Source organism: Indicator indicator, chromosome 4 (assembly GCF_027791375.1).
Source record: "Indicator indicator isolate 239-I01 chromosome 4, UM_Iind_1.1, whole genome shotgun sequence".
NCBI lineage: Eukaryota > Metazoa > Chordata > Aves > Piciformes > Indicatoridae > Indicator > Indicator indicator.
The window spans coordinates 13,989,731-14,007,789 of record NC_072013.1 but is presented as its reverse complement, the minus strand read 5'-3'; the positions used below and the strand labels follow the sequence as shown (position 1 = coordinate 14,007,789).

At 51.6% G+C, this 18,059-nt stretch overlaps 1 protein-coding gene across 1 annotated transcript in view; it reads left to right on the top strand.

The window, feature by feature from the left end:
* The window catches only part of EXT2 (exostosin glycosyltransferase 2), an 84,323-nt gene that overhangs the window by 16,218 nt on the left and 50,046 nt on the right, over positions 1 to 18,059 (top strand). The window contains exons 5-6 of the mRNA XM_054400014.1: positions 5,449 to 5,588; positions 9,540 to 9,633. Coding sequence (XP_054255989.1) covers positions 5,449 to 5,588; positions 9,540 to 9,633 — 234 coding nt within the window. The remainder of the gene's footprint in view (positions 1 to 5,448; positions 5,589 to 9,539; positions 9,634 to 18,059) is intronic.

Below are 18,059 nucleotides of genomic sequence, written 5' to 3'. Positions count from 1 at the left end.
CAACTGCCTGAAGGGAGGTTGTAGCCAGGTGGGGGTTGGGCTCTGCTCCCAGGCAAGCAGGGACAGAAGGAGAGGACACAGTCTCAAGCTGTGCCAGGGGAGGTTTAGGCTGGAGGTGAGGAGAAAGTTCTTCCCAGAAAGAGTAATTGGCCCTTGGGATGTGCTGCTCAGGTAGGTGGTGGAGTCACCATCCCTGGAGGTGTTCAAAACCAGCTTGGATGTGGCCCTTGGAGCCATGGTTTAGTTGTCAGGAGGTGTTAGGGATTAGGTAATAGATTGATCATCTCTGAGGTCTTTCCCAACCTGGGTGATTCTGTGATTCTGTACCAAGAGGAGAAACTTCTGTACTGTAAGGGTGCTGGAGCCCTGGAGCAGGCTGCCCAGGGAGGTTGTGGAGTCTCCTTGTCTGGAGACTTTCCAAACCACCTGGATGCATTCCTGTGTGGTCTGCCCTGGGTGATCCTCCTTTGGCAGGGGGGTTGGACTCAATGATCTCCAGAGGTCCCTTCCCACCCCTACCATTCCATGATTCTATGATTTTTTTTTTTTTTTTTTTTATGTGCAGCTTAGCAGTTAAAGCCTACAAAATTCTCTGTGTAGATGTGACAGCCTGAGCTGGAGGGCTTGTCAGCATGCAGCTAGGAAAACATCTAGGTGAAACGTGTTCTGTGGCCTTGGCCCAGCTTCCAGAGGCCTTTTGATGTGTCAGTGAAGATAAAACTGGAAGGGACATTCCCAGCCCCCTGTGTCTCTTGGCAGCTCAGGATCCGAGAGGTGCTTCGGCCTGCGGTGAAGCGAGCGATGCCATAGGGCCACTCAGCTCTTGCCTGTGGCCACCAGCACATCATCCCTCTTTTGAACCTCACCAAAGGATGATAAAACAACAAACAAGCTGAGGGGAGGCAAAAGTTTCCCCCCCCTCCTGGTGTGTTTCGTAGGAAATATGTTTAAAATTCCTTGAGGAGGAGGAGGAGGAGGAAGGGGGTTGGTGGAGAGGGAGACAAGGGTCATCCTGGGTCTTAAACTGTCAGCCAAAAGAAATCAATATTGGCCTTGTTTCTTTTTAATTACAGGCTGGATTGCTGCAGGGTAGCAAGTCAGAGGGCATCTATATCTCTATCTTGCTGGCTGGGAGTTTTATAAGGCAGAAGAGAGCTGGCACATGCTGAGGTTGTTAAAATACTTTTTCCTCTGCAGAGCCCTGCCTCTCCCTTTGGAATGTCTGGCTGATAACAGTGCTGATGGGAGGAGATGTATTTATAGTAACCTTTGTCTAGACAGGAAAAATGGTTATCTGGGCAGAGGAGCATCTGTGGCCACATCTGGGCTGCTGCTTTTTTCTTTCTTTTTTTTTTTTTTTTTTTTTTTGTTTGTTTGTTTTGGTTTTTTTGTTTCCCCTTCTTTCTCTCCTCTTCCAGATCTTACCAGAGTCTCTTCCACCTGCTGGTGTGTGATCCAGTGAGTCAGTGGTTAAAATGTGTGGTGATTCTCTCTGCTCCTTCCATTCCCAGCACCCTTTTTCTCCTTCTCTTCCTGCCTGAGAGTGTGGGGGGAGGAGAAGTGCAGTTAAGCTCATCATTTCCAGCCCTGCCTTTCCAGGCTTCCCACCAGTCAGGCTCTTGGGCTGCTTGGGCTGCTAAATGCTTCCTGTTTGCAGCCCTCTCTTGGAGAAGGTTTCACAGAACACAGGGGGTTGGAAGGGACCTCCAGAGATCATCCAGTCCAACTCCCCTGCCAGAGCAGGGGCACCCAGGGCAGGTCACACAGGAACACAGCCAGGTGGGGTTGGAAAGAGAAGGAGACTCCAGAACCTCTCTGGGCAGCCTGCTCCAGGGCTCCAGCACCCTCACAGTCACAAAGTTTTCCCTTCTGTTCCTGTGGCACCTCCTCTGCTCCAGCTTGCCCCCAGTGCCCCTTGTGCTGTGACTGGACATCCCTGAGCAGAGCCTGGCTCTGTCCTCCCCTCACTGCCCTGCACATCTTCATCCCCAGCAATGAGGGCAGCCCTCAGGCTCCTCTGCTCCAAGCTCCAGAGCCCCAAGCTCCCTCAGCCTGTCCTCACAGGGAGATGTTCCACTGCCTGCAGCAGCTTTGTGCCTCTGGGCTGGACTCTCTCAAGCAGTTCCCTGAAGTCCTCCTTGACCTGAGGGGCCCAGAACTGGCCACAATACTCCAGATGTGGCCTGACCAGGGCAGAGTAGAGGGGGAGGATTTTCCAGGCTTGTCATGGTCAGTGGGTCTTAGGATAGCATTAGGAGATCAGTGAAGAGCCAACAAACCTTCTTGTACTTCCGAGTTCCAGTTTGATGTTTTGCTGCCCTGCTGAGCCTCCTGACTCCTCTTCCTCAGGCCAGAGAACTCAAGCAGGAGAAGATGTTTTCTTAGCTGTGGGAGCCCCTCTATCCACTTCATAATTTTTCTTTCTTAAACTTTAGGGAGAATCCTGACTTGGCCTTTATCCTTACTGGTGCAGCTGGACTCTACAAGCCTTTTGCTATCTCTAGCAAAGTTCCTCAGTGGCAGTGACAGCTACAATCCCTGTTTGCAGGCTGAGTCTCCTCTGCTGCAGTTTAAACTCAGGGCTTTTTGTCTTACAAAATCAAGAAGGAATCTTCAAAGGTCATCTTGTCCAACCACCCTGCAGTGAGATCTCCAACTAGATCAGGTTGCTCAGGGCCTTTCCTGTCATAGACATAAGTGGATTATGTTCTTCTCTTCTGCAATGACTTTCATTATCTCTGAAGCTTCCTTCAGCCATCTTCCTCCTGCCCTCAACCCTTCAGAATATGTAGCATTGGTGTAGTCAACCTGTCCTTGTAGATCATTGTAGGTAGATCCTTGTAGATCACAGCCATCAGGCTGTGCTGGCATCCAACCAGAGCTGGACAGGCTGAGAGCTGGCTGCAGGCAAACCTCATGGAGTTCCATAAGGACAAGGGCAGGGTTCTGCATCTGGGGAGGAATCACAGCAGGCACCAGGACAGGTTGGGGGCTGCCCTGCTGGAAAGCAGCTCCATGGAGAAAGACCTTTGAGTGCTGGTGGCAGCAAGTTCTGCATGGGACAGCAATGTGCCCTTGTGGCCAAGAGAGCCAATGGGATCCTGGGGGTAGCAAGCAAAGTGTGGCCAGCAGGGCTAGGGAGGTTCTGCTCCCCCTCTGCTCTGCCCTGCTGAGACCACAGCTGCAATCCTGTGTCCAGTTCTGGGCTCCCCAGTTGAAGAGAGACAGAGACCTGCTGGAGAGAGTCCAAGGGAGAGGCAGGAGGATGCTTAGGGGACTTGAGCATCTCCCCTGGGAAGAGAGCCTGAGAGCCCTGGGGCTGTTTAGTGTGGAGAAGAGAAGGCTGAGAGGGGATCTGATCAATGTCTATCAAGAGCTGAGGGCTGGGGGGCAAGTGGAGGGGGCCAGGCTCTTGTGGGTGGTGCACAGCAATAAGCCAAGGAACAGTGGAGACAAACTGGAACAGAGAAGGTTTCAGCTCAACATGAGGAGAAACTTCTTTGGTGTGAGGGTGCCAGAGCCCTGGAGCAGGCTGCCCAGAGAGGTTGTGGAGTCTCCTTCTCTGGAGCCTTTCCAACCCCACCTGGATGCATTCCTGTGCAGACTGCCCTGGGTGACCCAGCTCTGGCAGGGGGTTGGACTGGATGATCTCTGGAGGTCCCTTCCAACCCCTAATATCCTGTGATCCTGTGATAATACTTTTGAGTTAAGTCATCATCATTTTTTTCACCCCTGGAGGTGCATTGCCCAAGGCTGAACAGACTACTCTGCATGAAAGGAGTGAATGATTGCTTCAAGTCTCTTAGGTTGTGCTGCTTTGTCTGTTCTTTACAACAGCACAACATTGCTGGCAGGTCAAGACCATTTCTTTCCCTGTGCCTTTGGTAGGAAATGTCCTCTTCTGCCAGGTGCAAAACCCAGCCCCTTACTTCATGCTCTATGTTTGTGCCCTTGGTTATTTTTATCTCAGTGCTGAGCCCTGTATGTATTGGTATAGTTGAGTCCATGTACCCAACTAATCCCAGCATGGCAGGGGTTGGAAGGGAGCTCTGGAGATCATCCAGTCCAACCTCCCTGCTAAAGCAGGGCACCTGCAGAAGCTTGTCCAAGATCACAGTGGCCAGGGGGTGTTGGAATCTCTGCAGACAAGGAGACTCCACAACCTGTTTGCAGCCCTCTCTTGGAGAAGATTTCACAGAATCACAGAACATTAGGGGTTGGAAGGGACCTCCAGAGATCATCCCAGTCCAACTCCCCTGCCAGAGCAGGAGCACCTAGTGGAGGTCACACAAGAACACATCCAGGTGGGTTTGGAAAGTCCCCAGAGAAGGAGACTCCACAACCTCTCTGGGCAGCCTGCTCCAGGGATCCAGCACCCTCACAACAAAGTTTCTCCTCCTGTTGCAGATGGAACCTCCTGGGTTCCAGTTTGTGCATGTCACCCCTTGTCCTGTCTCTGGGCACCACTGACAAGAGTCTGGCCCCAGCCTCCTGCCCCCCACAGGTCCTTTAGCTCTTGCTGAGCATTGCTCAGATCCCCTCTGGGGCTGCTCTTCTCCAGGCTCACCAGCCCCAGGGCTCTCAGCCTTTCCTCCTCACAGAGATGCTCCAGGCCCCTCAGCAGCTTTGTATCTGCATTGGACACTCTCCAGTAGTTCCCTGTCTCTCTTGAAACTGGGGAGCCTGGAAATGGACCCAGTCCTCCATTTGTGTCCTCACCAGTGCAGAGTAGAGAGGAGAACCTCTCTTGACCTGCTGGCCACACTCTTCTTAATGCACCCCAGGAGACCACTGACCTTCTTGGCCAGGGGGGCACATTGCTGGCTCATAACGTCAAGCTCTAACCCTGTTAACCATTGTGCTTGCTGACCCTACAGGATCATGGGGGCTGGCAGATCTTATGAGCATTGTGTTCATTCTGCTCCTTGGTTCACCAAGGGACACACCACATGCTGCTGCACCTAGGAATGAATTCTGTACCATGAGGTTAGTGAAACACAGGAACAGGTTGCCCAGGGAGGTAGTTGAGGCCCCATACCTGGAGATACTGCAGGTGAGGCTGGACAGGGCTCTGGGCAACCTGATCTAGTTGAGGATGTCCCTGCTGACTGCAGGGCAGGTTGGACTGGATGACCTTTGGAGGTCCCTTCCAACCCATACCATTCTGTGGTAGTCTATCACTGGTTTACCTCTGGGCCTCTGCTAACTGCTTTCTACTTAGAATGCTGTAACTCTTGTTTCTGTAGCTCCATGATTCCTTCCTTCACCTCTGAAAACAGAATCAGAGAGGTCAGATGCCTTTCAAAACTGAGCTAGGAAATCACTTCCCTCTGTGCTCTCCACAGAGCTGAACTGCCCTAGCCTGGAGGACAGTGAAGGTGGCTTAATGCAAACCTAAACACTTCCTTTCTTTGACTCCTGTGTGTGTTGGGTACCATTTGTTGACAGGAGTCCACCTTCTGTGTGGTTCTGCGTGGAGCCCGCCTGGGACAGGCTGTGCTGAGTGATGTTCTCCAAGCTGGCTGTGTTCCTGTCATCATTGCTGACTCCTACATCTTGCCTTTCTCTGAGGTTCTGGACTGGAAGAGGTTTGTACCCTGACCTGTTGTACATCAAACCACTGCAGGAGGGAGCTGGTTGCATTCAGTGACTGGGATGAAATCTGTGAGATGAGTGTGCTGGGGGTGGCAGGGGACAGAATGGAAAGGAAGGTTTGTGCAGGCTTGGCCCTTGGAACATTAGGCATCAAAAAAAAAAAAAAAGAGAGAGGAAAAGGAGGCAGAGATGACAGCATTTGGTTGTCCTGTAGGTGATAGAGTTCTTCTCAGCCAGACTTGCTTTATTACTTTGTGCTTGAATTCAGTGAGGGCTGGGCTGTCTTCAGACCTAGGGCAGAGTGGCTGGAAACTGCTCAGCAGAGAGAGGCCTGGGGGTGTTGGTCAACAGTCAGCTGAAGATGAGCCAACAGTGTGCCCAGGTGGCCAAGGAGGCCACCAGCAGCCTGGCCTGGATCAGCAAGAGTGTGGCCAGCAGGGGTAGGGCAGGGTAGGGTAGGGCACCTCTAATACTGAACTCAGATTCTGGCCCCATGCTTCTAGAAGGACATTGAGAGGCTGGAGTGCGTCCAGAGAAGGGCAACCAAGCTGGGGAAGGGTCTGGAGAACAGGGCTGGTGAGGAGCAGCTGAGGGAACTGGAGGTGTTTAGACTGGAGAAGAAGAGGCTGAGGGGAGACCTTTTGTCTCTCTACCACTCCCTGAAGGGAGGTTGGAGCAAGGTAGTGGCTGGTTTGTTTTCTAAGGCAGCAAGCAACAGGACAAGAGGAAACAGCCTCAAGTAGTGCCAGTGGAGGTTTAAGTTGGACATGGGGAAAAATTTCTTCACTGAAAGGCTTGTCCAGCCCTGGACCAGGCTGCCCAGGGCAGTGATGGAGTCCCCATCCCTGGAGGCATTGAAAACCTTTGTAGATGTGGTGCTGAGGGCCATGGTTTAGTGGTGACCTGGCAGTGCTGGGTTAAGGGTTGGACTCCATGATCTTGGAGATCTTTTCCAACCTTAATGATTCTATGATTTAGGGAAACTGTGCTACATGCATAATACATTTTGAGGAAAGACTGAGAGAATTGAGGCTGTTTAGTCTGGAGAAGAGCAGCCTGAAGGGGGATCTCATCAATGCTGATCAATACTTAAAGGATGGGTGGCAGGAGCACGACACCAGGCTTTGGTCAGTGGTGCCCACTGACAGGACAAGGGGCAATGGACACAAACTTGAAGTTCCATCTAAACATCAGAAGAGCTTCTTTAATTTAAGGGTGATGGAGCACTGGAACAGGCTGCCTAGAGAGTTGGTGGAGTCTCCATCTCTGGAGATGTTCAAAACCCACCTGGATGTGTTTCTATGTGACCTTCTTTAGGTGAACCTGCCTTGACAGGGAGGGTTGGACTTGATGATCTCCAGAGGTCCCTTCCAACTCCCCTACCATTCTGTGATCATGGAAATGCTAAATGCTCTCTGTTGTACCATGACTCCTAAGTTCATCTGAGCCTGCAGGAGATATTTGTAGCTGAGTGCACTTTGTTAAGGACTTAGATTATTTCTCCCTGCCTGCAGTGTGCCCTGCTACAGGATATTGCCCAGGGTTTTGCCAGGGAATAGGTTGCTCTGGGAGGTGGTGGAGTCCCCATCCCTGGAGGTGTTCAAAAAACCTGTGGCCATTGCACCTGTGGACATGGTTTGATGGCCATGGTGGTATTGGGTTGATGGTTGGACTTCATGAGGTTCTTTCCAACTGAAGCAATTCATGATTCTGTGAGATGTGGCTCTCATTGCTCTCTACAGCTACCTGAAAGGAGGTTGGAGTGAGGTGGGGGAGGAAATGGCCTGAAATTGTGCTAGGGGAGGGTTAGGCTGGAGATCAGGAAAAAGTTCTTTGCTGCAAGAGTGGTCAGGGATTGGAACAGGCTGCCCAGGGAGGTGGTGGAGTCCCCATCCCTGGAGGTATTCAGGAAACCTGTGGCCATGGCACTGTGGGACAAGGGTTTATGACCATGATGGTGTTGGGTTGATGATGGTTGGACTGGATGACCTTGGAAGTCTCTTCCAACCAAACCAATTCTGTGATTTTAGTCTAATCCATACAAAAAATGACTCCTTTGTCTACATAGCTTTGTATGTGCTGCTACTTAGAGGTCAGAGAATGGTTTGGGTTGGAAGAGATCTCTAAAGGTCCACTAGTCAACCCTGGTCTGCAGTAAGCAGGGACTCGTTTGGTCCCTCCCAAAATCTCATCTGGCAGCAAGGCAGTGACAAGAGAGAGATGAGAAGTCAGAGTCTGGGTCTCTGTCTCTTCCCTGAAGTTTATGTCTTTTGTACAGGTAAGTCCCCAGGTCTTGGTGGTGGTATCTGTGGGCAAGGAGGTGGCTGGGGTGGGGAAGGAAAGAAGGAAGGAAGGGGCTGGGGTGGGGAAAGAAAGAAGGAAGGAAGGGGCTGGGGTGGGGAAGGAAAGCAGGAAGGAAGGGCTGGGGTGGGAAGAAAGCAGGAAGGAAGGGGCTGGGGTGGGGAAGGAAAGCAGGAAGGAAGGGGCTGGGGTGGGGAAGAAGGAAGAAGGCTGGGGAAGGAAGAAGGAAGGGGCTGGGGTGGGGAAGGAAAGAAGGAAGGAAGGGGCTGGGGTGGGGAAGGAAGAGGAAGGAAGGGCTGGGTGGGAAGGAAAGAGGAAGGAAGGGGCTGGGGTGGGGAAGGAAAGAAGGAAGGAAGGGGCTGGGGTGGGGAAGGAAAGAAGGAAGGAAGGGCTGGGGTGGGAAGGAAAGAAGGAAGGAAGGGGCTGGGGTGGGGAAGGAAAGAAGGAAGGAAGGGGCTGGGGTGGGGAAGGAAAGAGGAAGGAAGGGCTGGGTGGGAAGAAAGGGGAAGGGCTGGGTGGGGAAGGAAAGCAGGAAGGAAGGGGCTGGGGTGGGGAAGGAAAGCAGGAAGGAAGGGGCTGGGGTGGGGAAGGAAAGAAGGAAGGAAGGGGCTGGGGTGGGGAAGGAAAGAAGGAAGGAAGGGGCTGGGGTGGGGAAGGAAAGAAGGAAGGAAGGGGCTGGGGTGGGGAAGGAAAGAAGGAAGGAAGGGGCTGGGGTGGGGAAGGAAAGAAGGAAGGAAGGGGCTGGGGTGGGGAAGGAAAGGAAGGAAGGCGAAGGAAGGAAGGGGGCTGGGGTGGGGAAGGAAAGAAGGAAGGAAGGGGCTGGGGTGGGGAAGGAAAGAAGGAAGGAAGGGGCTGGGGTGGGGAAGGAAAGAAGGAAGGAAGGGGCTGGGGTGGGGAAGGAAAGAAGGAAGGAAGGGGCTGGGGTGGGGAAGGAAAGAAGGAAGGAAGGGGGAAGGGGGGCTGGGGTGGGGAAGGAAAAAGGAAGGAAGGGCTGGGTGGGGAGAAGGGGCTGGGGAAGGAAAGAGGAAGGAAGGGGCTGGGGTGGGGAAGGAAAGAAGGAAGGCTGGGGGAAGGGGGGCTGGGGTGGGGAAGGAAAGAAGGAAGGAAGGGGCTGGGGTGGGGAAGGAAAGAAGGAAGGAAGGGGCTGGGGTGGGGAAGGAAAGAAGGAAGGAAGGGGCTGGGGTGGGGAAGGAAAGAAGGAAGGAAGGGGCTGGGGTGGGGAAGGAAAGCAGGAAGGAAGGGGCTGGGGTGGGGAAGGAAAGCAGGAAGGAAGGGCTGGGTGGGGAAGGAAAGAGGAAGGAAGGGGCTGGGGTGGGAAGGAAAGAGGAAGGAAGGGCTGGGTGGGAAGGAAGAGGAAGGGGCTGGGGTGGGGAAGGAAAGAAGGAAGGAAGGGGCTGGGGTGGGGAAGGAAAGCAGGAAGGAAGGAGATGGCCAGAGTGGGGAGGGAAGGAAGTGGTTGGGTGTGTGAAGGGAGTGCTGAAGAAGAATAAATGACCTTGAGAAAACCCTGCTAATGTGTGCTAGACCAGGGCAAGATTCTGTGTTGAAAAAGCAGTTGGACATCTTCATGTAGAATTTCTGACTTCTCATCTTACTGTTTGGTTTCTGGTTTATTTGTTCTTGGTGTTTTGTTTTTCTTGTAGGGCTTCTGTTGTCATCCCTGAGGAAAAGATGCATGAAATGTACAGCATCCTCCAGAGTGTCCCTCAGAGACAGATTGAAGAGATGCAGAGACAGGTAAAAGAATGTCCTGTGTTGAGATTAGATGAGTCTTTGGTTTGGGGTTGGAGGGGAGCTTCATCCAACTTGCTGTGAGAATGCAGAAGCTGCTTTGGTGTGAGGGTGCTGGAGCCCTGCAGCAGGTGGCCCAGAGAAGTTGTGGAGTCTCCTTCTCTGGGGAGATTCCAAACCCACCTGGTCATTGTGATCCTGGGTGCCCCTGCTTTAGCAGGAGGGTTGGACTGGATGATCTGCGGAAGTCCAACCCCCACCAGTCTGTCCTTGTGTGAAATGTCTTCTATTTTACTCCAGTTGCTGCCACTTCTTGTTGAAGAGCTTTGCTTCTCTGGACACTATCACTGGTTGCTGTAGTCCTTCACCCTCAGCAGAAGAGAACTTTTATTTGTGTGAGGATTTTTCTCTGTGAAGAGTTTTGTGGCCAGGTCAGGGAGGGGTTAGGATTCAACCATGTTGTTCTTTTACTGGCTGGAATATGTAGGTGACATTTTTTTGGCCAGCAAAGAAGAGAGATATGAAAAGTACAAAGTAGGAGCTTTCATCCTTGTCACTTTATTGAGCCTGTTGCAAGGCAGGGAGATAAATTTAGTTTTAACTGGTGAGAAACTGAGATGTGGAGAATGTGAGAGCTAGATCTGGAGGGGGAAAAGTGAACTATCACATCTCAGGTGGCTTTTAAGGACCCATGGGATTTCTATAGTCCATTTTCTGCCAAGAATTCTGAAGGCAGATTTCTGAGATCCCCTTACCCAGCCTTAGTCCAATCATCTTCTGTGTGGTCCTTGTAAAAAGTCACCCCAAGCTGTGGTTTGTCAGGCCTTAGCCTACAACTCTTGGGGCATTTCTACTTAGAGCTAAAAGCTGCACAGTGTGGGCTGCATCCAAAGCAGCATTGCCAGCAGAGCCAGAGAGGTGATTCTGACACTTTACTCTGGGGAGACCTCACCTGGAGTGCTTTGTACCAGGTCTGGAGCCCTCAGTGTAGGAAGGACATGGACCTGATGGAGAGGGTCCAGAGGAGGCCACAAAAATGCTCAGGGGTTTGGAGCAGCTCTGCTGTGAGGCCAGGCTGAGGGAGCTGGGGGTGTTCAGCCTGGAGAAGAGAAGGCTCCAGGCAGACCTAAGAGCAGCCTGCCAGGACCTGAAGGGGGCTACAGGAAGGCTGCAGAGAGACTGTTTGCAAAGGGCTGCAGGGACAGGACAAGGGACAATGGCTTCAAACTAGAGAAGGACAGATTGAGATTGGATGTGAGGAACAAGTTCTGCACCATGAGGGTGGTGGAACACTGGAAGAGGTTGCCCAGGGAGGTGGTTGAGGCTTCTTCCCTGGAGATAACAAGGTGAGGCTGGATGAGGCCCTGGGCAGCCTGATCTAGTTGGGGCTGTCCCTGCTGAGTGCAGGGAGGTCAGACTGGATGAGCTTTGGAGGTCCCTTCCAGCCCAGACCATTCTATGATTAACACTGGATCAGTGTGGAGAAAATAGACTCTCAAATCTCTTTTCACACTTAAGTTCTGCTGCCAGCTTCACTTCATTCTTTGTTCAGTCTGCAAATATCACAGCAGCCATCAGAGGTCTCCTTCCTCCTTAGTCCCTTCACACAGAGGAACCCTTCTGGCAGGCACCACTGTTGCTGCAGGTGAACAAAAGTTGACATCGCAGTTCACAGCTGCTGGAAAAATGATCTTTGCTTTATTTTCTTTCTTTGACATGAAGGTGGAGATGTTATCAGGAGAGAGTTTAAGCATGACAAAGCTTTGAGACCAAGAGGGATAGTTTGTGAAAACCTGTGTTGAATTTTCTTGGTGTCTGGTTTACTAAGATCACAAAATCATCATCTCAGGAGAGTGTTTCTCCTTCTCCAGCTGACATCATGGACAGCTTGGAAGAGTGAGCTGAAAATATGAAATCAGGGGAAAAAAATAGTGGTTCGTAGAAAAAAAAACAACAACAAAACCAGCCACAAAACCAAACCAGAACCAACCTGATCCCTTCCTGTGGCAAGAGAAACCTGTCTTGTGGATGTGTCCCCTTGGATTTCAGTTAAGCCTCTGCCACTGTCTCCCATAGCATCCCCCTGGAGAAGCTGGCTGCTCATGGCTTGGATGGGTGGACACTTCCCTGGGTGGAAAAACTGCCTGGCTGGGCTCAAAGAGAGGTAGGGGAATGGAGTTAAACCCAGCTGGTGCCCAGTCCCCAGTGGTGCTTCCCAGGGCTCAGTGCTGGGGCCAGTTCTCTTTCATGTTTTTATCAATGATCTGGATGAGGAGATTGAGGGCACCCTCAGGATGTTTGCAGATGACACTAAGGTGCAGAGGGTTGTTGATCTGCATGAGGGTGGGAAGTGACCTGGACAGGTTGGATCAATGAGCCAAGGCCAGTGGGATGAAGTTTAACAAGGCCAAGTGCTGGGTCCTACACTTGGGTCACAACAACTCCATGAATGCTCCAGGCTTGGAGCTGAGTGGCTGGAAACTGCCTAGCAGGAAAGGATCTAGGGATGCTGTTTGACAGCTGGCTGAAGATGAGCCAGCAATAGGCCCAGGTGGCCAAGAAGGTCACCAGCAGCCTGGCCTGGATCAGCAGTGGTGTGGCCAGCAGGAGCAGGGCAGGGATCATCCTCTTCTATTCAGAAGTTTGAATCCTGGGTTCATTTTTGGGCCCCTCACTCCCAAGGAGGACATTTTGATGCTAGAGCAGGTCCAGAGAAGGGCAATGAAGCTGCTGAAGGGTCTGGAGCACAAGTCTTGTGAAGAGCAGCTGAGGGATCTGGGGTTGTTTAGTCTGGAGTCGGCATGGAGTTGTTGTGCCTCAAGTGCAGGACCCAGCACTTGGCCTTGTTAAACCTGGCTGTGCTGGGATCTCTGGGCATTATCCATGTTTAACTTGAGCTTTTCTGGTTCAAAGTCACAGAACATTTGGCCCTCAACAATTCCTGGTCGAGTTTCCTGTCTTTCCTCTCAAAAGGAGGTGCTACTCCTAGCCTGGTCTGCACTGCTGGAAATATTCAATCCTTCCTGCACACCCTGTGTCCATGAGGAGTGGATACCAGCATGTGGCAGGGGCTTAGAAACCCCAAGATACTGACCATCCAGAAGAACCTGCTAAAATTGTTAGCAGTCTGAGTGGGACTGAGGCATCTCTGGGAGTGCTGCCTTGCCTGTTTTCTCCACTAAATGTCCTCCTCCTGGTTTTCTTTGAAGCTTCCTTGACCCATCCCCCCTCTCCCAAGCAGTTCCCTCTGGAGTCTTAACAGCTGGCAAAGAGATACCCAGAGGCACCTAAGAGTCCCTGAGCAGCTCAGCTGCACAGCTACAGAGCCAGCAGATTTGGTACTGCACCCTCCTGCTTTTTATTTCTCCAGCACCCAGGTAACACCAAAGTTCTACAAGTGGACAGGCAGAGAAAAGGGAAGTAGATGGGTTAGACATGTGTGAGAGTGAAATCTGACATCTTGTCATGCTCCTCAAGGAGAGTGAAGCAGGGGAAGGCAAACAAGCAGAGCAGAGCTTTGCTGGTTTCTGCTGATCCCACCCCTTATGTAGTTTCCCCCTCAACAGAGCTTTTCTAATCAGTCACTGCTCCTTAGAGATAGGATGAGAGGAGAGGTCCTCAAGTTGCACCAGGGGAGGTTCAGGTTGGACATTAGAAGAAACTTCTTCACTCAAAGGGTTCTCAAAGACTGGAACAGGCTGCTCAAGGAGATGCTTGAATCCTCATCCATGGAGATGCTTAGAAGAGGCAGAAATGTGGTGCTGGGGGTGTTCAGCCTGGAGAAGAGAAGGCTGCAGGCAGACCTAAGAGCAGCCTGCCAGGACCTGAAGGGGGCTACAAGAAGGCTGCAGAGAGACTGTTTGCAAAGGGCTGCAGGGACAGGACAAGGGACAATGGTTTGAAATGAGAGCAGAGCAGATTGAGATCGGATGTGAGGAACAAGGGTGGTGGAACACTGGAACAGGTTTCGCAGGGAGGTTGAGGCCTGGGCATGTTCAAGGTCAGGCTCAAGAAGGCTCTGAGCAGCCTGCTCTAGTGGAGGATGTCCCTGCTGCCTGCAGGGGGGTTGGACTGGATGACCTTTGGAGGTCCCTTCCAACCCAAACCATTCAGTGATTCTGTGGCTTAAGATTGTAAAAGGTGTCCAAAATCAAGTCCAACCATTTGGCTTCAAGTGCCTATTAGATACACATTTCAGCCCTGTACTTGATACTTAAAAGATCTTGATACTTCTGTCTTTGCCTTTTTTTCCCCTCTTTTTTTGAGCTGAATCTGTCTCAAACCCTGGACATCTTGTCAAGGTTTTTCCTCACTGCATACCAACAGACTTGAGAAGTCTTTTCAGCGAGCTAGGCTGCTGTAGGCACTGGGTCAGGGTATGGAAGTGCTGTGCAGAGTGGGAGCAGAGGGGGGTTACTGCTCTGTTTGTTTAGACATTCCTCCTGACTGAATGGATCCTAGGGAAGGAGTTTATTTGCACGAGAAAGCTTTGTCTGCCCCTTCCTTTCTGGCATTCTAATGCTCCCCACCTAAGAAAAAGAAAACTTTGGTGTTAATATCCGGTTGAAGATGAGCCAGCAGTGTGCCCAGGTGGCCAAAAAGGCCAAACAGCAGCCTGGCTTGGATCAGCAAGAGTGTGGCCAGCAGGACCCTGGCAGGGATCTCATCCACCTGCATGCAGCAGTGGTGAGGCTACACCTCAAATAGTTCTGGGGCCTGTCACTCCAAGGAGGACACTGAGGTGCTAGAGTAGGTCCAGAGAAGGGCAAAGAAGCTGCTGACGGGTCTGGAGAGCAGGGCTGGCGAGGAGCAGTGCTGAGGGGGCCTGGGGTTGTATAGTCAGAAGGAAAAAAGGCTGAGGGGAGACCTTTTGTTTCTCTACAACTCCCTGAAGGGAGGTTGGAGCAAGGTGGTGGTTGGTCTGTTTTCTAAGACAGCAAGCAACAGGATAAGAGGAAACAGCCTCAAGTAGTGCCAGTGGAGGTTTAGGTTGGACATGAGGAAAAATTTCTTCACTGAAATGCTTGTCCAGCCCTGGACCAGGCTGCCCAGGGCAGTGGTGGAGTCCCCATCCCTGGAGGGGTTTCAAAGCTATGTAGATGTGGTGCTGAGGGCCATGGTTTAGTGGTGACCTAGTGGTGTCCACCTCAAGGAGGACATTGAGGTGCAGGAGCAGGTTCAGAGAAGGGCAGTGAAGCTGGTGAAGGGTCTGGAGAGCAGGGCTGGTGAGGAGCAGCTGAGGGAGCTGCTGTTTGGTCTGGAGAAGAGGAAGGTGAGAGGAGGCCTCATTGCTCTCTACAGCTCCCTGAAAGGAGGAGGTTGGTCTCTTCTCCCAAGCAGCAAGTGATAGGAAGAGAGGCAATGGCCTTAAGTTGCCCCAGGGGAGGTTTGGGCTGGGTGGCAGGCTACAGATAGATAGGAGGCTGAATATTGCAGTGAAGGAACTTCTTCACTGAAAGAGTTCTCAAACACTGCAACAGGCTACCCAGGCCAGTGGTGGAATCCCCATCCCTGAAGGGATTGATAAGCCTTATAGAAGTGGTGCTGAGGGCCATGGTTTACCAACCAGCCTTGGGACATTTAGAGAATGGTTGGACTTGATGATCTTAGAGGTCTGTTCCAACCAGAACTACTCTCTGATTCTGTATCCAGTCTGGAAGACTGGGAGACTGTAGTACAAAAATTCTTGATTGCTGAAAGGAGTTCTTTCCATCCTGGTTTCCTAGGCTGTCATCATATGCTTATTTTTCTCTTCTCATTTTTCATACTGCCCAATTTCAGCCAAACTTAGAGTGGTGGAGATGTTGGAGAGAAGGAAGTCCATAAAATGAGGTGTAGAAGGTGAGCACCCCTGAACATGACAACACTTGGAAGTAATGTGAATAGAAACCCTCCCTGCAATAACTCTTCTTCTCCCTGGTATCTGGTCGTAGAATGAGAGGCAATGGCCTGAAACTGTGCCAGGAGAGGTTCAGGTTGGAGATTAGGAAAAAGTTCTTTGCTGCAAGATTGGTCAGGGATTGGAACAGGCTGCCCAGGGAGGTGGTGGAGTCCCCATCCCTGGAGGTGTTTAAGAGACCTGTGGACACAGTGGCACTTGTGGTCAAGGTTCAATGGCCATGGTGGGGTTGGGTTGATGGTTGGACTCAATGATCTTAGAGGTCTTTTCCAACCCAAACCACTCTATGATTGTAAGAGTGGCCAGGTAGCAATCATAGAATCACCCAGGCTGGAAAAGACCTCAGAGATAATCAAGTCCAACCTGTTACCTATTACCTAACACCTCCTGACAACTAAACCATGGCTCCAAGGGCCACATCCAAGCTTTTTTTGAACACCTCCAGGGACAGTGACTCCACCACCTCCCTGGGCAGCAAATCCCAATGGCCAATTACTCTTTCTGGGAAGAACTTCCTCCTCACCTCCAGCTGAAACTTCCCCTGGTGCAGCTTGAGACTGTGTCCTCTTGTTCTGTTGACTGGGAGAAGAGCCCAACCCCCACCTAGCTACAACCTCCCTTCAGGTAGCTGTAGAGAGCAATGAGGTCTGCCCTGAGCCTCCTCTTCTCCAGGCTAAACACCCCCAGCTCCCTCAGCCTCTCCTCACAGGGCTGTGCTCCAGACCCCTCCCCAGCTTTGTTGCCCTTCTCTGGACATGTTCAAGTATCTCAATGTTCTTCTTAATGAAGGTCTTAGGTCATCTTTTGCCTTTGAGTGTGGACAGCGAAAAGCTAAAAAGGAATGGAAATTCAGTTTAAAAACCAAACCAAACAAAAACTTAGGATAGAAAAAACAGGTAGCTTGCGAAGTTTGTTCCTGGAGTGGAATCACCTGGATGAGCTGCTGTGGTTTCCCCATGTGCCTCAACCCTGACCTGAAGGAAAGTTCAGGCTGTGGGGTCAAACGGAGCCGAAGACAAAGCCATAAATCTGTGCCTCGTTTTAGTGCCACACTAAGCCACCACGAGCAGCTGGCTTTTCTGAGGGCCTCTCCTGCCTTTCATTTCATCTCCTGCTTTGGCTCTTCTTTCAAGAGGGCTCTGTGGAGTCATTTCAGCTCTTATCAGCTCGCTGACAGCTATACGAGCGCTCTGCTGGCTCCGGCCGGCCAGTCCCCGCCGCTGTCAAACGGCCCCGGCTCGCAGCAGGGCCTGCTGCAGTTCAGGCAGAGGGCTGCTGGGCTTCTCCTCTGGGGTGGGATTTACTTCCTAGAGCTGTTTTGGTTGGAATTTCATTTCAGCACTCAAGAATTCTCATGCCACAGTCTCCCAGCCCTTCCAGACTGGATGTAGAATCAGGGAGTAGTTTTGGTTGGAAGAGACCTTTAGGATCATCGAGTCCAACCGTTCTCTTAACTCAGCCAAGGCTGGTGCTAAGCCATGGCCCTCAGCACCACATCTCTGCCCCTTTTAAACACCTCCAGGGATGGGGATTCCACCACCTCCCTGGGCAGCCTGTGGCAGTGGTTGAGAACCCTTTCAGTGAAGGTGTTTCCTATATTGTCCAACCTAAACTTCCCCTGGTGTGACTCAAGGCTGTTTCCTCTCGTCCTGTCATTTCTTACTACAAAGAAGTAGATCTGCCAGAAAGAGGACCAGGGTAAAGCACATTCCCATGAATCCAGCAAATTCCCACAAATCCAGCACAGTATTCTCAGTGTTGTGTTTGACATTGATGCTAGGGAAATAGAAATGGAGCTACTGACTGGTTGGTGGCCTTGGGTCATGTTGGAAGTGTTGCTTTTCATAGGTCCTGCTGTTAAAAGGTCTGTTATGCCAATGCTAATCATAGAATTATTTCAGCTGGAAAAGACCTTTAAGGTCCTAGAATTCTAGAGATATTTGGGTTGGAGAAGACCTCTAAGGTCACCCATTCTAACCATCACCCCAATACCACCATGGCCATTAAACCATGGCCACAGGTGCCATGGCCACAGGTTTCTTGAACACCTCCAGGGATGGGGACTCCACCACCTCCCTGGGCAGCCTGTTCCAATCCCTGGCCACTCTTGAATGAAAGAAATTTTTCCTAACCTCCAACCTAACTCTCCCCTGGCACAATTTCAGGCCATTTCTTCTCATCCTATCACCTGATACTAGGGAGAAGAGACCAACCCTACCTCACTGCAACCTCCTCTCAGGGAGTTGTAGAGAGCAATGAGGTCTCCCCTCAGCCTCCTTTACTCCAAGTTGAACACCCCCAGCTCCCTCAGCTGATCCTCACCAGCCCTGTTCTCCAGACCCTTCTTGGTTGTCCTTCTCTGGACCTGCTCCAGCACCTCAATGTCTTTCTTGGAGTGAGGGGCCCAGAACTGAGCCTAGAATTCAAGGTGTGGCCTCATTAGTGCCAAGCACAGGGGGATGATCCCTGCCCTAGTCCTGCTGGCCACACTATTGCTGATCCAAGCCAGGATGCTGGTGGCCTTCCTGGCCAC